The 21,492-nt window shown below is 41.4% G+C and overlaps 1 protein-coding gene across 3 annotated transcripts in view; it reads right to left on the reverse strand.

Moving 5' to 3' along the window:
• The window catches only part of cldn19 (claudin 19), a 324,743-nt gene extending 304,472 nt beyond the window's left edge, over positions 1-20,271 (reverse strand). Inside the window, exons 1-5 of one of the 3 annotated variants that reach the window (XM_084023893.1) lie at positions 19,536-20,268; positions 14,017-14,181; positions 13,648-13,732; positions 11,980-12,126; positions 8,675-8,733 (exon numbers count right to left, since the gene is read on the reverse strand). In XM_084023893.1, the coding sequence (XP_083880019.1) occupies positions 8,685-8,733; positions 11,980-12,126; positions 13,648-13,732; positions 14,017-14,181; positions 19,536-19,758 (669 nt within the window). In that variant the 5' untranslated portion in view covers positions 19,759-20,268 and the 3' untranslated portion in view covers positions 8,675-8,684. Of the gene's footprint in view, positions 1-7,797; positions 8,734-9,067; positions 9,269-11,979; positions 12,127-13,647; positions 13,733-14,016; positions 14,182-19,535 lie in introns of those variants that run through there. The other 2 variants (XM_084023892.1, XM_084023894.1) reach the window with 2 other exon arrangements.
• Between the last annotated feature and the right edge of the window lie 1,221 nt (positions 20,272-21,492).

Below are 21,492 nucleotides of genomic sequence, written 5' to 3' on the forward strand. Positions count from 1 at the left end.
TCGTCCCTGTGACTCTCCATGTTCAGCTCCATTACTCATAACTGACCCAGCAGAAACTCCTGCAACCAAATCCTTCTATTTTTATTAAAGCACATGTATTCATAAGACCTGAACTAATCTTTGTACATTCTTAAAAAAAAAAAATCACTTTTAATTATTGTGAAACCTATTAACGCTCAATATTAATATGCAGAGAGCTTTCTGGATTCAGTTTACATCACTGAAAGTAATTATGGATATGAGCTTCTTTTTTCTTTCTTTTTTTTACTTAACAACTCAAATCTTGCCCGTGAGGTTGTGGTGCAGTAGGAAGACGAACACTGCCCTCTTCAGCCTCCCAGCAGCAGCTGGTAGGCGGCTGCCAATGAGCCTGCCTGCCTTTTCACTCGCCAATAATAATAATAATCCGACTGTCTCCCTGTCTGCCGCACTCCCTCCTCTCTGTGATGCGTTTAAATATTTCCTTTTTATCTTGTCATCTCAACACACATCATCTCCCTGCCCACATCTGAGCAGCGCTAAATGGATAAAAAAATGTGTTCAGATGAGGCCGACCGACTGAGTTGGAGGGGCGAATGATTTTCCTTTTTTCTTTCACTGGAAGTTGAGGCGGGGGTGAAACTGCTCAAAGGGTAAACAAGAGGGGAGAGCAAAAAGTCAAGGTGCAGTTCTGAAGGTCATGCGTGGTTAATGTGTTTAGATTCTTAATGTCAGCCCAGCGACACAGCAGGCTACCCCACCGCTTCATTTAGGAACAATCAAGGCCCAAGACACACACTCGTGTACACTTCGAAGCTTTGGCTCCTCTGAATTTCTCCCACGCTCCACAGATCCACTTAGAGAGTCCTTGAAATAAAACATTTTCGAAGAGGTACGTTTTTTTTTTCAATAGTTCCACAGTGCTGTTCATTACCCTTCAAGACAGCTGCGAGATTACTGTTATGATTATTTTATTTTTTTTAGATATTTTCACTGAGTGAGAAGATAATTTAAACAGTTGAAGAAATGTTTCTCATTAAAAGATAATGTTACTTCTTTGAAAACATTTCTTCAAATGTTTGAAGCAGATTTTTTTAAGTGTAGGAACGCTCTTAAAGTATATAACATACATTTATGTTGCATGTCAAAAGCCTGTACACATAAATTCGGTTGATTATATATATATATATATATATATATATATATATATCCCTTAAAAATCATACTTAGTTATGATGCTACATGTCATTTCCTTGGAAATTTCAATCAGTATTTTTGGACATGAGGCCAGAAACGAGAGAAGTGAAGGCTTTAAGACACAGGGGTTTTTTTTCTCAAGATTAATTTGAAGTCCAATATATTTTTATCAAGATGTTATTTTTGTCATGAATAATTTTACACTGAACGTGAATGTTATGCAGTGAAAAGGTGTCTTTTCTTTTTAAACAAAGTTGATTTTTCTTACCTGAAGGCATCAACCAATCACTTTGTGCAGAGATGTGCTTTCATTTATGAAACAACAATAAGGAGGCTCCGTCCAAACCAAGAGGTCAATGGCAGCGAACACCGGAACTGCTCCATCTAACCTTTCACACTAAACGCTCTCGACATATAACATTCCCAGATGTAAACATTTGATATCATTCAATATAATGTCTTGATCTGCTCCACAGACAATACATGGTCGTAGGGGGCGTAGTTCTTTATATACATAATAATTCTGTACTTGTACCAACTTATACTTTGAATGGACTTTGGCTTTATGGAGTATTTTCATTGTTGTATTGGTACACTATTTACGTAGAAGAACACAGCTCATTAACTCTTTTTAAAAGTTGTTATTCCAGAAATGTTTGGCAAGTCGATCTGAGAATTACTCTCTCTCTCTCTCTCTCTCTCTCTCTCTCTCTCTCTCTCTCTCTCTCTCTCTCTCTCTCTCTCTCTCTCTTCGTCACTGAAACACGATCCTGTCTGTAAATCAGCTGTGCTTTGTTCAACATTTGCAAAGTCACTTGTGATATTTCCATGATGGAAGTTGCTCATTGTTCCAGCAGCTGACTGAAAGGACAGGATGAGCAGAGGACAGACGGAGGTCCTGGGGCTGCTGATAGCGCTGACAAGCCTGCTGCTGCTAATCGCTGCTGCTGGAAAGGACTGTTGGAGGGTAGTATAGGAACACGTCTGCATCCGTGCACACACATACACACGCGCACACACTCACAACTTCTCATCTGCAATCGCTGCTAATCCTCGCATGAAGAAAGAGTGTGGAGTAGCCACTAGGCTGCACTACCGTGTAGTCTATCAGTGAGCTTTAGGGTCTGGTTACCACAAACTACTCATGTAAAGGGTGTTTTTTGGAGACATGTTTTTCAATTTAAAATCCTACCACTCAAAGCTGATATTGCAGACATAATCATAATGCCTAAGTTAGCACTCTGCTGTTTACACATCGTCTCCTGGTCCAGCAAGGAGCTAAAGACCAGCTGACCTCCGTAGGTCTGAGCTCCCGCTGCCGAGGCCTGTGGGGGGAGCGTGTTCATGACAGCCTGGTGGGCTTGAGGACATGTGACGTGTCAGTGTCTTACATGGAGCATCTGCCAGGTACGACAACACACGAGTCCCCTCCCTCAGACACAGAATCACTGTAGAGGTCTTTAATAATAATAATAATAATAATAATATTTTTTCTGTTTTTCTTTTTTGAGAAAGATTATCTTGGCAAAACATTTTTTTTCCATCTCAGGACTTCTGTAATTTTCAGTTCTGTTGATGAACGCTGCCATTGGAGATCAAACTTTCAGTATATTGTCTCGTCTTTTCTTCCCACAGCTGATGTGTTGGCTATGAGAGTAGCGTTGGTGGGGATGTTTGGTCTCTCTCTGGTCTCCGTCCTGGTCATGATACCCGGCCTGAGGGGGACTACGTTGATCCACAGTGCACTGGCTCAGGGCAGGCTACAGCTCTCTGGCGGCCTCTGTCTGTGTGGAGGTCCGTACCGCCACTTCTCACTTGTTAAACCGCTTTAATCGAATCCAGCCAGAAACAGTTTGGTTTGTTTCTACATAGTGGGTGACTACTTCAGATTCATATCATTCTTTGGTTTAATAACATTTCCACGCTATCAAGTTACTTACACTTCATGCAGCAACTGTCATAACGTTGAACTTCTGAGTCATATCTGTTTTAAATGTGTGTGTCTCTCTCAGGTGTGTGTGGTGCAGCCGGCCTGCTGTGGTACGGGGTGAACACTTACACCAGATACAGACAAGAAGTAGGTGTCATATGGTTTTAGCTTTGATAACCAGCCGCCAGGAGTTTTTATATGCTGCCAATGCCAAACCATGTCTGCTTCCATTTACAAAAGAAACAAATTGTCTCCCATTTAGAATTATTCCGCTAATGTTGTCTCAACAAAAAGGCAACAGCCAACATCTTAATTGACTGGCCAAGCAGCCATTAAGCTCACCTTTCTCTAGCCATTGATCACACTCTTTTGATAATGATCTTGAATTTTTCAATATTTTCACAGCACTGACTATTCTAATTGTATCAGCACCGCAAATGGATTTAATCCCATGTGTTTTATTTCACGATGGTTCTTATCAGGAGCTTGTTGTGGTCACAGTAATTATCTGGCAACATTTTAATGGCAATAAACCCCTTTATTTCAGTTCCCCTGCTACTGAATTTGCTGTGTGTGTTTGTGTGTGTGTGTGTGTGTGTCAGTCACAGTGTATTTTTCGCTGGCAGGCAGAAACTGAAGCTTGATGCCCAGCTCAGACAATCCTGCCAAGTCAAGCTAAAATAAGTTGAAAGTACTGCTGTCCAGTTAGACACTTTGCTAACTAGGTAGCGGGCAGAGGGATCCACACAAAACAACAGATGTCAGAGAGGGAGAAAAGATACAAGCCTGCAGCACAGGTTTAATGGTGTTCACCAAGAATTTTTACAAATCAAGGTAGACGTTCTTTTCAAATTGCAGTATCCATTTTCCACTCACACTTACTGAATTTCTAATAAAAGAGAAAAAGTAGGAAATCACAGGGAGAAAGTTTTCATGCCTTTAAGGCATATTCAAAGTAAGACATAATGTGCTTCATTATTACTGCATCTTTCTCTCTAACAGGTGACTCTGGGGATGCCAGGGATAACGTTTGAGTTTGGGCTCTCCTACTGGTAATGGTGGGAAGTGTGTTCTGCTCCCTTACCTCAGCTGTATTGGCAATCAGGAGTGTGTCTCATATCAGTGATGCTACCAGGACACAACTGAGGCTGGTCCCCAGTAACCCAGCGCGAACCAGCACTGTCATGGCACAACAGTCGACGTCAAACTACAAGACTTACATTTGAAGCTTTTTAATTAAGTTGTTCAAGTGTTTATTTCTCATTTCAAAAAAAATCTGCAAAGCACTAATATGTTGAATGTGGACGTTTTTTTGTATCTGGTCAGAGTGACTGTTAAGTGGTAAGTTGTGTGGTAAAAAAACAAAAAAACAATTGTAACAAGTGGGAAAGTCCACTAAGGGCTGGTTCGGATTGGTGATGGATGGGCCAAACAAACACATAGCTGTTACCCAGGATTCCACTGTTCAAGTCCTGTGTGAAACCAAACAAATAATGTTTGTTTGTAACATTGGGTAAGAAAGGGAAGCTGTCATTGATTTATGAAAGATATTTTTTCTGTAAAATCTTTCTGTTGTCTTGTTGCGTTACGTTGTTGCGTTACCTTGTAGCGTTACCTTGTAGCGTTACCTTGTAGCGTTACCTTGTAGCGTAACCTTGTTGCGTTACCTTGTTGCGTTACCTTGTTGCGTTACCTTTAGCGTTACCTTGTAGCGACCTTGTTGCGTTACCTTGTAGCATTACCTTGTAGCATTACCTTGTAGCGTTAACTTGTAGCGTTAACTTGTAGCGTTAACTTGTAGCGTTAACTTGTAGCGTTACCTTGTTGCGTCACCTTGTTGCGTTACCTTCTAGCGTTACCTTGTTTTATTACCTTGTAACGTATGTAACATTGTCACATTACATTGTCACATTACATTGTTATGTTACATTACTCAATTATTTTACCACGAACCTTTTTTTGCAAACCTTGACATTTAGATTTGCTGCCTAAACCTTACGAACTGTTAACAACATAGCACTGTGTCTTTCTGCAAGTGTGATATCAGTCTGATATGAAACGTATTGACATTTTTTTGTTCAGAATATCAACATTCAACCTATCCTGTGGTCTGCAGAAACATATAATGCCCCCCAACATGTTTTGCTGGTGACTGCATTGCAATATGAATGACTAGTTGCACTACGAAAACATGTTAATGATGTTTCAAATTCAGCAATAAATATGATCCACCAGTCTCAGTGTCACATTCCTAAATGACCACGATGTTTAAGTCCCAATCAAAGGCATTTGTAACACATCATTCGTCAATCAAATTGCTACAAGTGGGGAAAACACATTCCTGTGTTTACTTTAATGATTTGGTTTCTGCTGCAGACTTTGGTTCATCGGGTTCATTATGGAAGGAACCTCCTCTCTGTGTTCCCGCATATTCGTTGGCAGCAAATGAATATCTCATATCCTATAGTGTTATTTCTGATAAGAATGACAAAAATATCTCCCAGAGAGTGTGAGCTTAGCAGGAAGAGACGGATGCTGATAAATGTTTATAATTTGAGTTTTATGAAGGTGCTATAAATCACAGTTGTTATGAAATCTTTTGGATAGAGGACATGCAGCTGGAGCAAAAGAGTTTTTTTTTTTTTTTGCATGATAGTCTTAAATTGTGGGAATGACCAGTGTTGTTAAACTGACTGTATAGTCATAAGTAGTGTAGCAGCATCCGTACATGTCAGGTGGATGTGAGATTTCACGTCCGTACTCTGTTCCCACCACTGGTGTCTTCAGGGTCCATTTTTTCTCTCAAACTACCTCATTTTAACTCTGCATACAAGCTCAGGCATTCTGTCTTTTTGGTAAAAAGACTTAGAAACTCAAATAATGTTGCATCGATAATAAGTTGTTCAAATCATCCACATATTCAAGATCTTCCAAACTTGAATGTTCCAATGTCATTTGATGTTTGCATGATTTTCTTTAAGAAAGGGGTTCATATTTGTTTAGATCTATCATGCTTGAACACTAACAGGGATTGTCAAAGCACCATCTCTGAAACAATTAACATTCAAAGCCAATGCACATTCTCTGTTTCACACTCAGTTTGTAATCTTTTAGTAAACTTTTGGCAAAACTTCAGTTTGCATTTTTATAACACAGTTTTTGTGAAAGTGTAAATATTGGTCTGTATTGCAACACAGGCTGCACGGTGGTGTAGTGGGTAGCACTGTCGCCTCACAGCGAGAGGGTCCTGGGTTCGACCCTGAATACAGGATAAGCAGTAGACGATGGATGGATGGATGTGATGGCCATACAGCCATCTTGAAAGCAGTAACCTCATACCCTTACACTTTCCTTAGTTCAGGCTGTTTTTCCTTAAGATTGGTTTGTACTTTTCAGATACATTACATATATTTTGTTGCAATCATTTATTCAGTTTTAAATAACATACAGGACACTTGCTTTGTTTTACATATATACTTTATTTAGCTGTTTTGGATTGTCTTTTTTCTAAATGGTTGTTGTGGATTCTACACCCTGGAAGGATGCAGGCAGTCAGCTGGCTCAAAGGGGTGGTGCCGGAACAAGAACAGCTTTATAGCGGAGGTGGCCAAAGTGGACACTACTACTTGTTGTGTCTGATGTTTGACTTTTGATTTATATTATATTAAGTACATTTATTTGGTTAATGTTAATTAAGATATATTTATTTTGTAAATAAATGTTTGGTGTTTTTTAATTTATTTTTTTATTTGTAGTTTAGGTATAAGTGTTATTGTTAGTCTCCCCCTGTTTGTCAAACCTGGTCTGGTCAGCCAGTATGTAAGTCCCCTTTGTTTGGCTAATGAGAGTCATATTTTGAGTTTGGTATGTTCAAAGCTTAAGTTCAGTCTTCATTTTGTTGTAAAGATTATTTTTTAGTAAAATAAAGACTATTTTCTGGAAATTCCCTTGGTACTCATCTTGCCTAACCGCTTGGTCCCTCACAATGGACATTGCAACATTATTTTGCCAGTTGTCTTTTCACATACATGTGAAAACACTTTTAGATAAAGAGTTCATTCACAAATCAGAACTTGAGCTTTATAAATATAGGCCAAAACCAAACTTCACGGACTTAGTTTAACTGACTTCCTATGCAGTTTATGTACTCAACATACTTATTTTACATAACAAACATATATTTTACCCCAAACCATTCCCTTTTCCTAAACCTAACCAAGTAATTTTGGTGCTTAAAAACACTGTTGTTTGAGGTTTCTTTGTCTTAAAATTGACTTGGAAAAAATGATCCATTATCCTTTCTGGGTTCAGTATAGAAACGGTGAACCATCTGGGACACAAAATATTTGATGCGCACACAACTTAACTGCATTCATCCACATTGAATCTGACCCTTAATTCCAAGCTTGTGATTTAACAAATGTTTAACACCTGAAGCGCAACAAGAGTAGGACATTTCGAGGTTTGCAGTGGTCGGGCAGCAAGTAAACTTTGTGAGTCCACCTTTGAGAATGTGCCACAGTCCAGTGGAGCAGAAATGGAATTCCACGTCTGCAATTATTGAACAACAGGGAGCAAAAGAAATATTTGAGCTGGAAAAAGGAAGACAAGTCAGGGGGGTGCAAAAGTCAGGCAACAGTGAAAAGTTAGGAAACAACTAATAAAGCCTCATAACCGAATCCATTCTTTATGTCTCTGTTTACTTTATTCTAAAAGGAACAGACAGTGGTATACTGTAAATGAGATGATACACAACATTGTGGAGGTAAATATTAGAGAAAGGAATGGCATGGTAAATAAATGCAGGCATCAAAAGGGCATATGAACACTCCGTTCCTTAGTACAGGAGACAACACAAAGTACAGTACGTCCTTTGGAGTCAATAATACAATGACTCTGTCATTCACACAAAATCATATTGGCACTTAACAAAACAAAAGTGAATGTACTGGGTATATCCTCAATCCAGGCTACTTGGAAACAGGCACACGGCTTACAAACAGTGGCAAAAGGCACTATATGCTGAAGATCTATCGTATGTATGTCTTTGTTGTTCCATAAGTGGTACTGCGGAGTAGCTTCACATTCAATTTCAGAAATCCAACAATAGAAATAGGCACACTGGACTGCTGGCAGAGGAGCTACATGGACACATCCCTCAGATGGGATGGGAGACTATAAAGTCCAAAACATACATGTGCACAAACATGTGTTATAAGGCACTGTAGTAAAACATTATATATGTAGTAGAAAAAAAAGGAATAGAGTAGGTGGTATATACACCCGGGCATTTTAACATGTTATAGAAAACATACCCTGAATGACTGTCTCTCCCAAAGTAAACAAAACAGACAATAGCAGGTTATCATCTTTCTCATTCCCACTGAAGCAACTATAACATTTCATAATTTCATTTTTTAAAACAACAAATATTCTAATTTATTTTGCTGCAATATACTTGAAAGGTTGCTGCTCACAAATTATTGTGTCTGTTTGTCTGTTTTGACTTCCTCAGTGAGAGGGTTTTTTGTCTGTTGACAGAATCTAAACCATGGTAAGGCCAGAAGACTCTCCCAAACTACAAGTACTGCTCCCTTTTCTCTGGTGGGGTACTTTTAACATTTGGTCTGCAATTCAAAAGGGGAAAAAAAGACATGTTTCAGTCAAAAAGTACAGTCACAGCGCACAAAATAAACCCAAAACAGACACATTTACAAAAAACACCCAGAGATCATAGGATACAAGTGAAAATCATAAATCAGCGCAACAAGACCACACAGGGTTTTCAACTCATTGTTAACTTGTGGAGACAGAGCAGGGTGTGGGAGATGTAGTAGGGTTGATAGGATGAAATGGCCTGATTTCTTAAATAGAAGGTCTGATCATATCCTTTAAGAGTCCATATTTACAGAAAAGGCTCAGGAGTTGGGGGGGGAGGGGGGGTGAGAACACAATGCATCTTGGTTCCCATGAAAACAGATAAGGTGCAGATGTAGTATTGAGGAAAAGAGAATATTCTACTACAAGAGGTCCAAATTTAGGGTCTAAAACATAAAGGGAGTAAAAAGGAGGGGAAGACAGTGGTTGGACAGTCGGACAGTCCTCGATAAAAAGGCGGGGGCTGATCAGTCAGGGAAACTAGTCTCACTCAACAACTCTGCCCTGAATTAGAGGAGAGAAGAAGACAGCGAGAAAAGACCAGGATCAGAGGACAGGAGGGGAAATAAGAGACACATCAACACCGCTCAGATTCTCACAACAGCTGTGAAGTGTTAGAAAAGAAAGCCAGATGCTTGATGGTTTGTAAAGGTGGTAGTAAGAAAGCATGGAAAGTCAACAAATAAGCACATGGGCGGTGACGCTACATGTTAGCTGGACAGTAATCTACAGTTTAAAGAGATGACATATTTCAAATAAACATGAATAATTATGGATGTAGTGATAAAGGGGAGACACAATATATTGAGTCAGATTTATCTGGCTGTAGCATTTTTAGCACTCTTGTGTCTGTATGCTAAATATGAAGCTAAAGGCACCAGAGCACACTAGCTAGCTAGGTTTAGCATAAGCAGCCCCCTGCTTAAACAGCTCCGTCAAAAGTAACAAAATGTACCTACCAGCACCTCTAAAGCTCAATAATAATAATCATAATAATAATAATAATAACAATAACGACATTGTGTTTTTTTAACCTTTAGAGAGAATTAGGCTAGCTGTTCCCCGGTTTTCAGTCTAAATTAAATGTTTTCATATTTAATGGATAACCTTTGAACCCCCAAAATGAATTATTACTTTTAATGTATATTTTCTTTTCTTTGTACATAGTTTAACAGCTTAACAGCTGTTAATGACAGACCAGTGACGCCTGACCCCCCCCCCCCCCCCCCCCCCCCCCCCCAACCCCCCTCACAGAGTACTCCACAAACAAGTGCCTACCAAGAAAAGAGGCTTAATGACCGGGAAATAGGGGGACTGGGAGCGTTTCTAAGAAAAGTTAATGGCTTTATTATCTGGAAAAGAGAAGGACTGGCTCTTTTAGAAACACGAATTAGGGCAAATTGATGTGGGAGCATCAAGCAGACACTCAATAGCCAATTTCGGCCCACTGTTGAGTTTTACAGACACTTATGTGTGGCACATTTTTAAATTGCTGCAAATATCTATCGTAATTCATCCTCATGAAGTAGTGAGTGGTTTGCAAAACACCTGTAGTTCTGCTGCAGTGAAGACAGATCATGGTTTATATTATTTACAACAAACACGCTAGCTTGTAATCCATCTTAGAACTTAGAGTGCATGAATCTAGAATCATGATGTTAGTAAATGTGTCGATGAGAGACTCCACTTCCTCTTAGTGTGGATTAAAATGATGGAATGACCATTAACAGCATTCATACTCAGTCAGCTTCCTTACAAACAATTCCCCTCCACTGCTGCAGTTCACATTGTGTCTAAATGTGCAGTTCTCATCAAGTGGTTGTGCAAAACAGGACTACATTTTAAAGGTGAGGACGTTCCTGCAGGCCTCATTACAGGTGACACTGAACACAACTGTCTCTCCATTGTGGTTTTGGTTGGTTTATTCACACGTAAGCTGTCTTCATCCTAGTAGCCGTAGCTATGAGGATCAATGTTTTTTACATCCGTTTTGGAGACATTTAACAGCCCGGGGGGAAAGTTTACACTCAATAATTAAAGAGTACCACTTAGTGGACACTTTACTTTACTTTGAACACAACATTAAGTTTCACTTTGTTTCACAATGTGGTAGGTGCAGTTTGGCCTGTCTGAAGCATTAGAGTGGTAGTGACAACCATTGTCCATTCTATTGGCTGATGACGTTCAAAATGGGTGCTCACTCAGACCTTTGTATTTCTAAGCTTCTGGCTCTGGGCCTTCATGTGAGAAAAGTTTATCTAGACTCTACCTACATTATTTGGAATTGGCTGCTCTCCCTTTTCATCAAGCACAATAAGGCAGTTAATTTCATTTCGCTCGTTTTTATGAACATCAAGGTCCCGCTAAATGGATGGTTGCACCACAGGAAAACTAACTGTAGAACTCCTCTTATCTGCCTTGTGCTTCTTTTGCTCTCTGTTTACTTGCAGCTGAAGGGTTGAGCAGGAGAAATCAGTGTCCTCTGTGTTCACAGCCTGAACTGACCTGTTTTTCCACATGATATTGTACAAACCAACCTCCACAACAGCACAGGAGCCCCTCAGTAACTTTTCCCAGCATTACAGCGAATTTGGGGCTCGCCCAGTTTTCCCAGCTTTTACACAACTTAACTGCAGCAATGGAGTGTGAATGCACAAAGCAATATGGAGGCAAAACACAGATGCAACTCCAACCAGGAAGCATAGGACATGTGAATGAAGAAAGTTTAGTTGTGCAGGACTTCTAGCTCCGTGTCCATTCTCTCTGGGTATCTGCTGTGATACACCTTACATTTTGCCTTTCGATGTTTGGGATTTGTTTCCTTTTTGTTTTAAAGTGGGTGATTTAGAGTGAGTGTTTTTAAATTAAGGGGTCAGATTTAAGCAGCTGCACAGATTTCAAGTCGATGTATGATATTTGAGAGGTAATTGCCTTTTTTAAGCTGGATGATTGACGTGAGATTGCTAGGTTGTAGTAGGTTTTAGTCACCAAAATACATCCTTCTGGTGTGCAATGTGCTTGTGTGTAATACTGAATGTGTATGGTGTGAGTGCCTGTGTGTAAGTACTGTGATTTATGCATGCGTGTACATCTGATAGTCTGTGTTGTTTTAACAAGTATAATTTGAGGGGGGGGGGGGGGGGGGGGGGGGGGGGCAAGCGTGTCCGATGCTCTCTGTTTGGGTGGCTGCTGAAGGGGATGGGTTTTACACGTACTCCCTGGCTGTGGAAGGCTGTGATTGGCGGTAATATTGCTGCCCTCGCATGTCGTCTTTAGAGCAGGAGCAGCACAGCAAGGAGCCGCCCAGGACCGTCAGACTGGCAGCCGCCCAGCCCACAAACAGGGCCGAGCCGAACTCATACCTGTGCAAGAAAGAGGACAGTGTGGCCATGAGGTTTTACTGTTTTCACTTGCTTCAAATGTTACTATGAACAGCTTTGACTCATTGGAAGTCAAGAAGACATAATGAATTTTGTGTTACCAAAGAAAAAGCTAAGAATATCAAACACAGTATAAATAAGTATTGATGTAACACAAAATGAAAGATTGAAAGATGATTAAAAAGAACTTGACTTATGACTTAATTATGGTATTATTAACACTGTATTATGTAACATTTCACACAATGGTAAACGCAACCTTCCCAACCTGTGCAATGCTAATTTCCAGGGTTGGCCTTTAAAAATACATCATCCATGCAGCATTCTTGCTGTTTACTTTCTTTTTCTTTTGCTCAATTTGATTAAGCTGAATTTCCCTGGTCCCCTCAGTCAATTGGAGGGTTGTTCTGATCACCTGTTTAGGGTGGGGACTGCCTCCTAATTAAGAATTGAGAGCAGCTTGGTGCATTTACCATCTTGGCCTATCAGGGTGTGATAATGCCCTTTCTTAAGAGAGGTGAAGAAGTGCGCACCTATTGCATTCTCTTTCTTCCTTGCAGAAGATGCAGATCTCATTTCAGCGGATATTGTCATTGGTCTTTAGAACCTTTAAAAACGACATTGATGTTTCTGATTGAGGGTTATTTTGAGCATTCCGAAACCTAGTTTGAACACCTTTCTGATAGTTTGCACATTTTTGCGCAGCAGCGTTGCATATTGACGCAATGCTGCACCGGATGGCGTGGGGTGGAGCAAATGATGCAACTCATATCATGCAAGTTGATCGAGCAAGTTAAAAATATTTTAATTTGTGTGATGGGAAAGCCATATCAGCATTGAGATTCTCCTATCTTCACTGAATCAGAAATGGAGACTAAAAGAAGCAATCTGTGATCACCCAGAACTCTACGTTGGTAACTTGCATGAACCAGAGACTGTCTATGGTACAAACAAGAAGGTCGCTGCCGTATTTATGTCTAGATATTTTAAGTGTTGATGGAGCAGCTACAATGTTAGCATAGCCTAGTTCTGATCGATCTGAACTCCAGAAAACAATGATTTTAAAAGTAATTGCTTATCGTCTTGCAGACAACAAACCATGACTTCAGATTTTCTAACAAATTGTCGTCATTATCTTGTTATTTCAGCATCTTTTTCATCCATTTATTGCATTTAGCATTGGGTGCATACCGCTGTAGTAAACCAGCCAATGTGTGGCTTGCTGTTCAAAGTGTTCGATGAAATTCACAGAGCACCTCTGGGTGATGTTATGAACTCAGACAGGACGCTGTTTGATTATGGTGCGTCTACTGTGAGTGAAAAACATCTGACAATGTATCTGAGAGCATTTAGAGGGACCAAAACATTCTGATCAAGAGTAAAGTACTAGGAGTGAAAGTCGCATATATAATCTTACATCTATAAAATGTAGTCACTCAGCAATAGTCATGCCTTGTTCAGACAAATCAGTATCAGATTCTAGTCAGAAGTTCTTTTCCGTACCTGGCGTTGGGCGGTGTATTTGGGTTGAAGAACTGATAGGACACCTGAGTGGCGTACCAGGACACAGATACCAGTGTACATAGACCTGCGGAGGGAGATACGGTTTAATAAGAGTTCACTTCATCATTTTAGCCTGCAAGCATTCACTGTCGCTACAAGAAAACACAAATGAATGGAAGAATTATTCGATTTAGTGAATTGTCAACCCATGGGCTTGTGATTTATGCCTGAGGTCAGCGGCTAACGCCTCTAAAAATGACCACTTCCTGTTTACAGCTAGAACAATTACCAGACCGCTCTTCCTAAATGTGCTGGTTATGGGACATGATTAGATGATTGGTTACAAACGAGACGAAGCAGAAATCCCACCTGCAAGCAGGAAGAGAGCTCCTCCGGTCACCGCGATGCGGGTTTTGGTGGGCGGGTTGTTATCTCCCACCTTCGTGCACTTCATGCCCACCACGCTGACGATGATGCCGATGAAGCCCAGCAGTACTGACACTACCATGAGTGCCCGACATGTCTGGATGTGGACTAGATACAGAGAAGGAAAGGAGTGCAGAGAGGGGAGCATACAATAGAAGATATGGAAGAAAATAAAGGGAGGGGAAGTGTAGTGAGGAGATGAGAAAACAAACAGCCTTTTAGTCCATCACTTGGAATAAAACCAACATTTCTGGATATTAAAGCAGTGATTATAAGGGAATAAAGATCAACACGCCATGCAGGATTGATGGGACACCACATGCATTTCTGACAGAAAGCTCATTACAGAGAGAGTCCACCACTGTCCTACTTTCCAGCGGGGTAACTCCAGCCCTTTTCATTTCCAGGGGTGAGTTTCTCGACCAGACTGTGAGACCTTAAACGATCCTGTAAATCTTCAGCAGATAATTCCACTGTGGTTTTTGCCTTCTCAAAAATCGAATGTGCCGCCCACACAGGCCTCAGCACACACATAACTCAGTGGGAGGAACATATAATACATACAAATGCACAATATCTGCACACATTACTTACTGTAGGTGGAATAGACACAGATGAAACACACAACTCTCTCTCTCTCTCTCTGTCTCTCTCTCTCGGCTGTAGGAGGGCCTGCTTTACATGTTTCACACAGTGGGATTAGTGTGGCTTTGTCACAAAGCAAGATTTGTTTTTCACGGGGCTGTCGCCACAGCGATCAGACATCGCCGCCTCAAACCACTCGCAAGCGTGTTTTTGAAGTAATGCTGAGCGATTCATGATACCATCGAAAGACTGATGGAGTGTGTCTTATTTACAACCGCCGAGGGGATTGCTGATATCCTGGCAGCGGGGTAGAAAACATGCAAAGTCCAAGTTATTCTGATATCCCACAAAGCTGACAAATATGGTATTTAAGGTAAACATTACGGAACCTTTCAGGTTTAAAGTCACAGGTGTTAAATAACAATGAGTTGAAGTGCCGCGCTCACACACATTCACAAAACAACAAAACTGTCAACAAAATGGCCTGCATCATTTGGGTGTATGTGTACGCTAGATGTATTCATATTTGTTCATATCGTCATGGACCCCACAAGGATTTCCCCAAGTGTTTAAATGTTTTCTGGTAATTATTGGTTTGCATCAGTGGGAACTGCTGCATCCCTGTGGATGAGAGAAGCAGGTATACACGCGTTGTGTACACGCTACGTAGGCCAAGCATGCGCCCTTAAAATAGCACCTGAATAATGCGCCACTGATCAGGTAAAATCTGGTTTAAAGTCAGTTCTGAAACACCAAAATAGCACTAGGGAAACTTTCCGCCGGACCTCGCCTCATGTCTCTGCTGACACGCCCGGGGGAGCACAAGTTAATTTCCTGTCCTACCAACGTGCGTATCTGGCGGAAAGGTCCGCTCTGATGGAAAATAGCGATGATACTTGCGTTGGTGTTGAAAGTGCAATGCACTGGGTGCAAGATAGGGCCCACTGACTTAAGCAAAAGCAATAGTTAGGCAAGAAAAAAACTCAAGGTCCACGTAATAGTTTTAATTTCAGGCCTTCAAGTGCTGATTCAGCCTCTTATTTTGGGAGCTTCCTATGCATCTCACCATGCAAGGTGAGAACAATATTCAGAACAAACTTACAGTTTCAATGAGAATATTTGACAACAACAGTTGTTGTCACAACTGTTCCCAAACAAGTTCAAGAATGAACGTTCAGGTTTGATTAGAAAGAATAAAGTTGATTAAAATACAATAGAATAGCTTGACAATTGCTTAGCTTTCATCCTGAGTTTTCAATCACATTTCACTGTCTTCACTTAACTCTCAGAAAAAGCTCTTAAGCTGATCCTGAACTAATGTTTCCAAGGTCAAGACTGAACTTTTCTGCTTCACTAGAATAGAATAGTTTGACTAAAAACAAAGGAATGTTTTGGATGCATCTCGCCATCTTCAAAGCTCAAGAAAAAATCTTGTAAGTGGACCTTGAGCTTTTGAGATTTTTATTTCAGAAAGCTATTTCCAAGGTTAAGAATGAACGCTGTCTCAACTGGAATATTTAGACAACATAATGTTAACTCACTTATGTGAAATAACTGTTTCCAATGTCAAGAATAACATGTGGCGCTGAACTAGCTTATATCAGAATGTGACTGTATTTGTTCAGAAAAAAAGAGTCACATCATAAAGAGCTCTGGAGCAACAGCCTGAGAGTGAACCTGGACTCGTCATCTGTCATTGTGACAGAAATACACACACCATCATTCATGGTGCAGCAGTGAAGTGGTATTTCAGAAGGAGATCTGAAGGGACTTATAATGGGGAGGAAGAGGATGGGACCATCTTTGAAGTCTGATTTATGGCTTCAGAGTTCCTTTTGATGGAGTCTCTGAATAGTCGTCAACAGAGAGAGGTTTGATTTTTCTTTTTCTTTCATCCACTCTGGCCATTCCTCTTCTTTTATTTCATCTTCTTTTATTTCCTGAGGATGTGTGGGGGATGACCAGTTTCGGTGACCAGAAGGGTGTTCAGGGGCCTTTGGGGTAAAGGAAAGGCTAAAAGAAGGGAGGCCCTCTCTCTTCAGTGCCAAGGTTGGTGGTGCCAGACACAAGCTTTGTGTGTGTGTGTGTGTGTGTGTGTGTGTGTGTGTGTGTGTGTGTGTGTGTGTGTGTGTGTGTGTGTGGGCTCTGTAAGGTCCAATTGTGAGGTCACTCGTGACTCCATCGTATGTCATATCAGTTTGCCCACTCACTACACCACCATGGAACTAAAACTCATATCGGACAACTTCAGAGCTGCCATGCCAATCCACTTTTACCTCAAGAACATCCTCACTAATTGAATGTTCTTAATTGTATTTGATCTGATCAACATTTAGTTGAATTAAGTAAACAGAGTGGTAACCCAATTATCCCAAAGGGTCAAGACTTAACTCTCAATTCTGTCAAATGAGAGAGAAATGTGTCACAGGGATTTTGTATAAATAAGTACACAGGCAGGGTACACTGATGTAAGTTAACAAAATACACTAAATTGTTTACATTTTAATCTGTGAACAAGTTTTTATATTTGTAATGGAAATAAGCAATGCTGTGAAAAATGCTGTGATATAATGCATTGGATTGTTGAGCAATTTTGGATCTATATTGTAATTGTCCCTGCTGTTATTGTTATGTCTGTGGGCACAGACATATCATACTCGCTATTCTGGATGGGAGAACATTACCATCAAAAATATAATCAACATGTTTGCCATTTGTGGAACTCTTATTCACAGACATTATTGAGCTCTGAGCATCACATGTGTATCCCCCTGCTGTCTCTAGAGTACTCTAGAGCTCTAAATGTGTATTAATCCACCGCTGGAAATAGTCCCCAGAAAATGCATTATTTCCTTCTCTTTGAGTAACATTTGCAGAAGAAATCAGCCTTTTTTTAAAAGCTATTGATTTGTTCAGCAGGAACCACTGTGCTCGGAGCTGAGTGACACAATCAGGGTTGGGGACTCAGGAAGTCGTATGTGAGGCGACGCTTTGTTGGCTTTGGTCTTTTTTTTCAACCATAAGAAACAGACACACCACCAGCCTTTAATGCATGACAATTCACAGCAATTGATCTGTGGAATGTTTTAGCCAGCTGATCCAAAATATGTAAAATGTTTGATTACAGAGGCACTATTACTACATCCTCATGTCCTTACACTTCTACGTGAATGTATGCACGTTGACAGGCATTAAACCGTTTCACTCTTCTTTTTAACACTACAGTGAATACAAGGTTATTATCTAACGTGATCGTATGCTTCAGGTTCTGAAGAGCTGTCCTTTCAGCACTACCCTCCGCACTCTTCTGAAAATCATGACCATCCATCTCAACTTATCCTGCACATTGTCTCCTTTTTGAGCAAAACAACGCTATAAACCTGCAGCAGATCCAACCGCTTCCGTTACGGCTGCCTGGTCGCATCAGTCGAGCGCGGCACAGTCTGGTGAACAATTACACCCTCCATCACATGCTGCTCCTGCTGCGAACGCAGCCAGCAAGGAACGCTCCTTCAGAACTCAAATCAGCGTTATACCGTTGGATCAAACCAACGCCAGAGGGGTGTTTGATCAAGGCTCAGACAGTGCAGCGCCTTCTCTGACCCCGGACACATGATTGGATGCTTCATTTCATAATCTGTCTGGGGAAACAACCTGAATAAACTTGTGATTTGATCAAGAACGCTGGGTCACGACTTTCCCCTACTGTGTTCATTCAGAGGTACAAACAGTATATTTAACCTCTTTTTTTTAAAGAAGAATTTCATCAGTGTTTTGTCTTCAGGCTCACTGGGTGTGTTAATGGATGAACAATGTGCGCGTGTGGGGAAGACGGAGCGCATTCTGGGAATATCTCTGGTGTAGTTGTTCAACACTGCCCTTTTCTTCTCCTTAACAGCGCCTATTCATCACCAAAGGACAATACGCTGTTCTCATTGCTGCAACCAACCAAAGGAGATGGCCGATCGGCTCTGGCACACGACGCCACAGAAAGGGTTTTGATATAATGACTCACCGAGACGCCAACATGTTTGCAAAGTGCCACATTTGTTGCCTCGAGGCGAGTGTGCCACGGCAGGAGTCGTAGGGTCTCAAACCACAGAGAAAAAAAACACAGGGACCAACTCTGAGTGTTCAATTGTTTTGTAAAAATGACTTCTGACCGAGGCCACCCCCTTGTACCCTTTCATTAGAATCCCTAATAGGATGATTCTCGCAGACACTAGATGGATGGATTCCTATAATCTGCGTGCCATTAATAATGAGTCACTAGGCCCTACTTACAGATTGGAGATGACAGCAGGCTCATATTCTGAGCTAATTTATGTCTGAACCCCGCATTCCTTCACTCACCCCCCTCCTTCTCCTCACACATTACATTTCGCAATGTTTTTTTATTGAACTTGATGACTTTTTGGGATTTACAGCTTCTGAATTGAACGTGTTCCGAAGTTCAGATAGCGAGGACTTGTTTTCCTTCTGTGGTTTTTGCTGCTGATTTGTGGCCAAATGAATGTTCCCAGCTACAATAACTGTTGTGACTTAGTATTACAACACCATGGATTTTGTTTTTCTCTCCAGGGAAGAGGAACTGAAGGAGAAGGTTTTCACTGGATCGATCTTTTTCAATCCTGGCTGATGAAAAAGGTCACAGCGAACCTTATCAAAAAAGCGATTGGTTAAGAAAATGCAATGCATGCAGCCAGGAAAGAAAAGAATCTGAGAATGCAGAAAGTATGACTGGAAGCTTTTCCATCATCTAGTGAATATCACTTAATCTGTTACTCAATGCCCCATCAACTCACACATATTTTTTTTACATATTTTGTGATACTTCATGTTTAGTTTAGTAATAATAATTCAAACATGGTACTCACTGTCCAGCGAGAGCATGGAGTCAAAGATCTTGCACTGCACCTGTCCCGTACTCTGCGAGGCGCAGCTCATCCATAGCCCCTCGTACAGCCCCACGGCCGTGATGATGGCGTCGCCGGCGTATGACGACTGCTTCCACTGGGGCAAGGCGGTGGTGGAGATGATGCCGATCCAGCCGCCCAACGCCAAGAAATAACCCAACAACTGGAGACCCGAGTTGGCCATCCTTATCGAGAACCTGTCCCTTTACTTCTGTCTGTTTCACTTGCAGCAGCTTTTTTTTTCTCTTTTTGGTTCGGGTGACCCTGGTGTGTCGCCCTTTTTCTTTTGAGCAGTTCTTGTGGACGCACCTTGTAGCAATCCTGTCACTTGTTTCACTTTTCTCTCAGCTATCTGGTCACTCTGAGCATCTCTTTCTGCCTCTCTGCTTTAACTCTCATACGTAGAAGTCCACTCTTTTTCTCGTGAGGTCTCCACGTCCTAGGCTGTTTTTTTGCCCGTCAGTTAGGGCGATGAGTTGATGTCTCACACCTCAGGACTGTCCTATCTGATTCCTTTATCTCTCTGGGGCTCGGACAAAGTGGAAGAAAGCCTTTCTGGTGGTCAGTGGTTCAGATCATCAAGCATCATCGCTGGGCTGCCTCACTCTCTGCATGGCTTCTTCAAATTCTCTCTCTCTCTCTCTCTCTCTCTCTCTCTCTCTCTGCCGCTTGGTTACTTTCCCCCCACTACAATCTTTCCATCTGCTTCAGGCTCAAGTGGCTCAATGAGGGGTAGCAGGGGGAGAAAAAAAATAAAAGGGGAAAAAAACGTGAAGACAAAAAGTCCTTAACAGGCTGACCACGGAGGGATGGGATAAAGGGCTCGCCTGTGATTGGGCCCCTCTGTGTCGTAGGAACGCCCACTGGGAGGGAAGAGGGATGAGCTGGTGGGGAAAACAAGTACTGTTACAAATAGAGAGGAAAAGGAAAAAAGATGAGAAAACAGCAATGGTAAAGTCATAAAGACAAAGTCAATAAATAGGATAGCCTATAGTCAAGCCTTTCTTGCAAAATTCTTCCAAACGGATTGACTTTGAATTTGTATTGTAGTTAATCCAGTCGGATCAGTTTAACTAAACTTCCAACGTGCTGTGTCGCCAGGTCTTGGCTGCATTGATCCCTTAAAGGTTCGCCGCCCCAGCTGGAGGTGTGGAGGAGATGGTGGTAAAGTGCAACAAACACGCGTAAATCAGCATCTAAACAATGCCGAGCTGAAAAGGACGTGTCACATGCAGACAGGCTCTTTGGAAATTATGGGCCACCGAGGCAACCCCCACTCCTACCCTATCACCATGGCAACCGCGACAACTGAAGAGAGAAAAAGGGAGAGCGAGAGAGAGTTCACCCGACTGTACATCCTTACGGGCAGCAAAATGCGGACAGACTCCAGTATTTTGTGTGTTTTGGAGACTTTTCCCACAGTTGCACTCAGCTCAACTCATTACATTACCTTGAATTCACTCGGAACTAACTCTATAATTCTATTCTGCCAATTAGACTGTCCACGCACCGGGGCTCGGAGACATGGCCGTTTTCTCACATCTGTAAGAGACATGTCTCACCAACCCTGCACTCACACATACAGCCCGTCTACGCAACAACCATGTTCTTAACCTAAAGGCAGCTTTCAACAGATCACCTTAGAATGAATAGAAAATGATCAAGCAAGATAAAAAGGATGTTATTGGTTGACTTACTGGGTTTTTTTTCTCTTTCCTTGTACTTTCCATTCGCCCCTTTCTGTTCTTTCACTTCACTCTCCAACAAATCGAACCTTGAACTTGATCCACCATAACATCACAAAAACAACAGAACATGTGAACCTGCATGTGACCGCACTTAATCCGGCACCAAGCATGTCTTTGAAAGCCCTTAACTGCACATAACACACTCAAACTGTATATGGATAGGAGGTGGT

This window comes from Eutrigla gurnardus, assembly GCF_963514095.1.
Source record: "Eutrigla gurnardus genome assembly, chromosome: 2".
NCBI classification, from domain to species: Eukaryota; Metazoa; Chordata; class Actinopteri; order Perciformes; family Triglidae; genus Eutrigla; species Eutrigla gurnardus.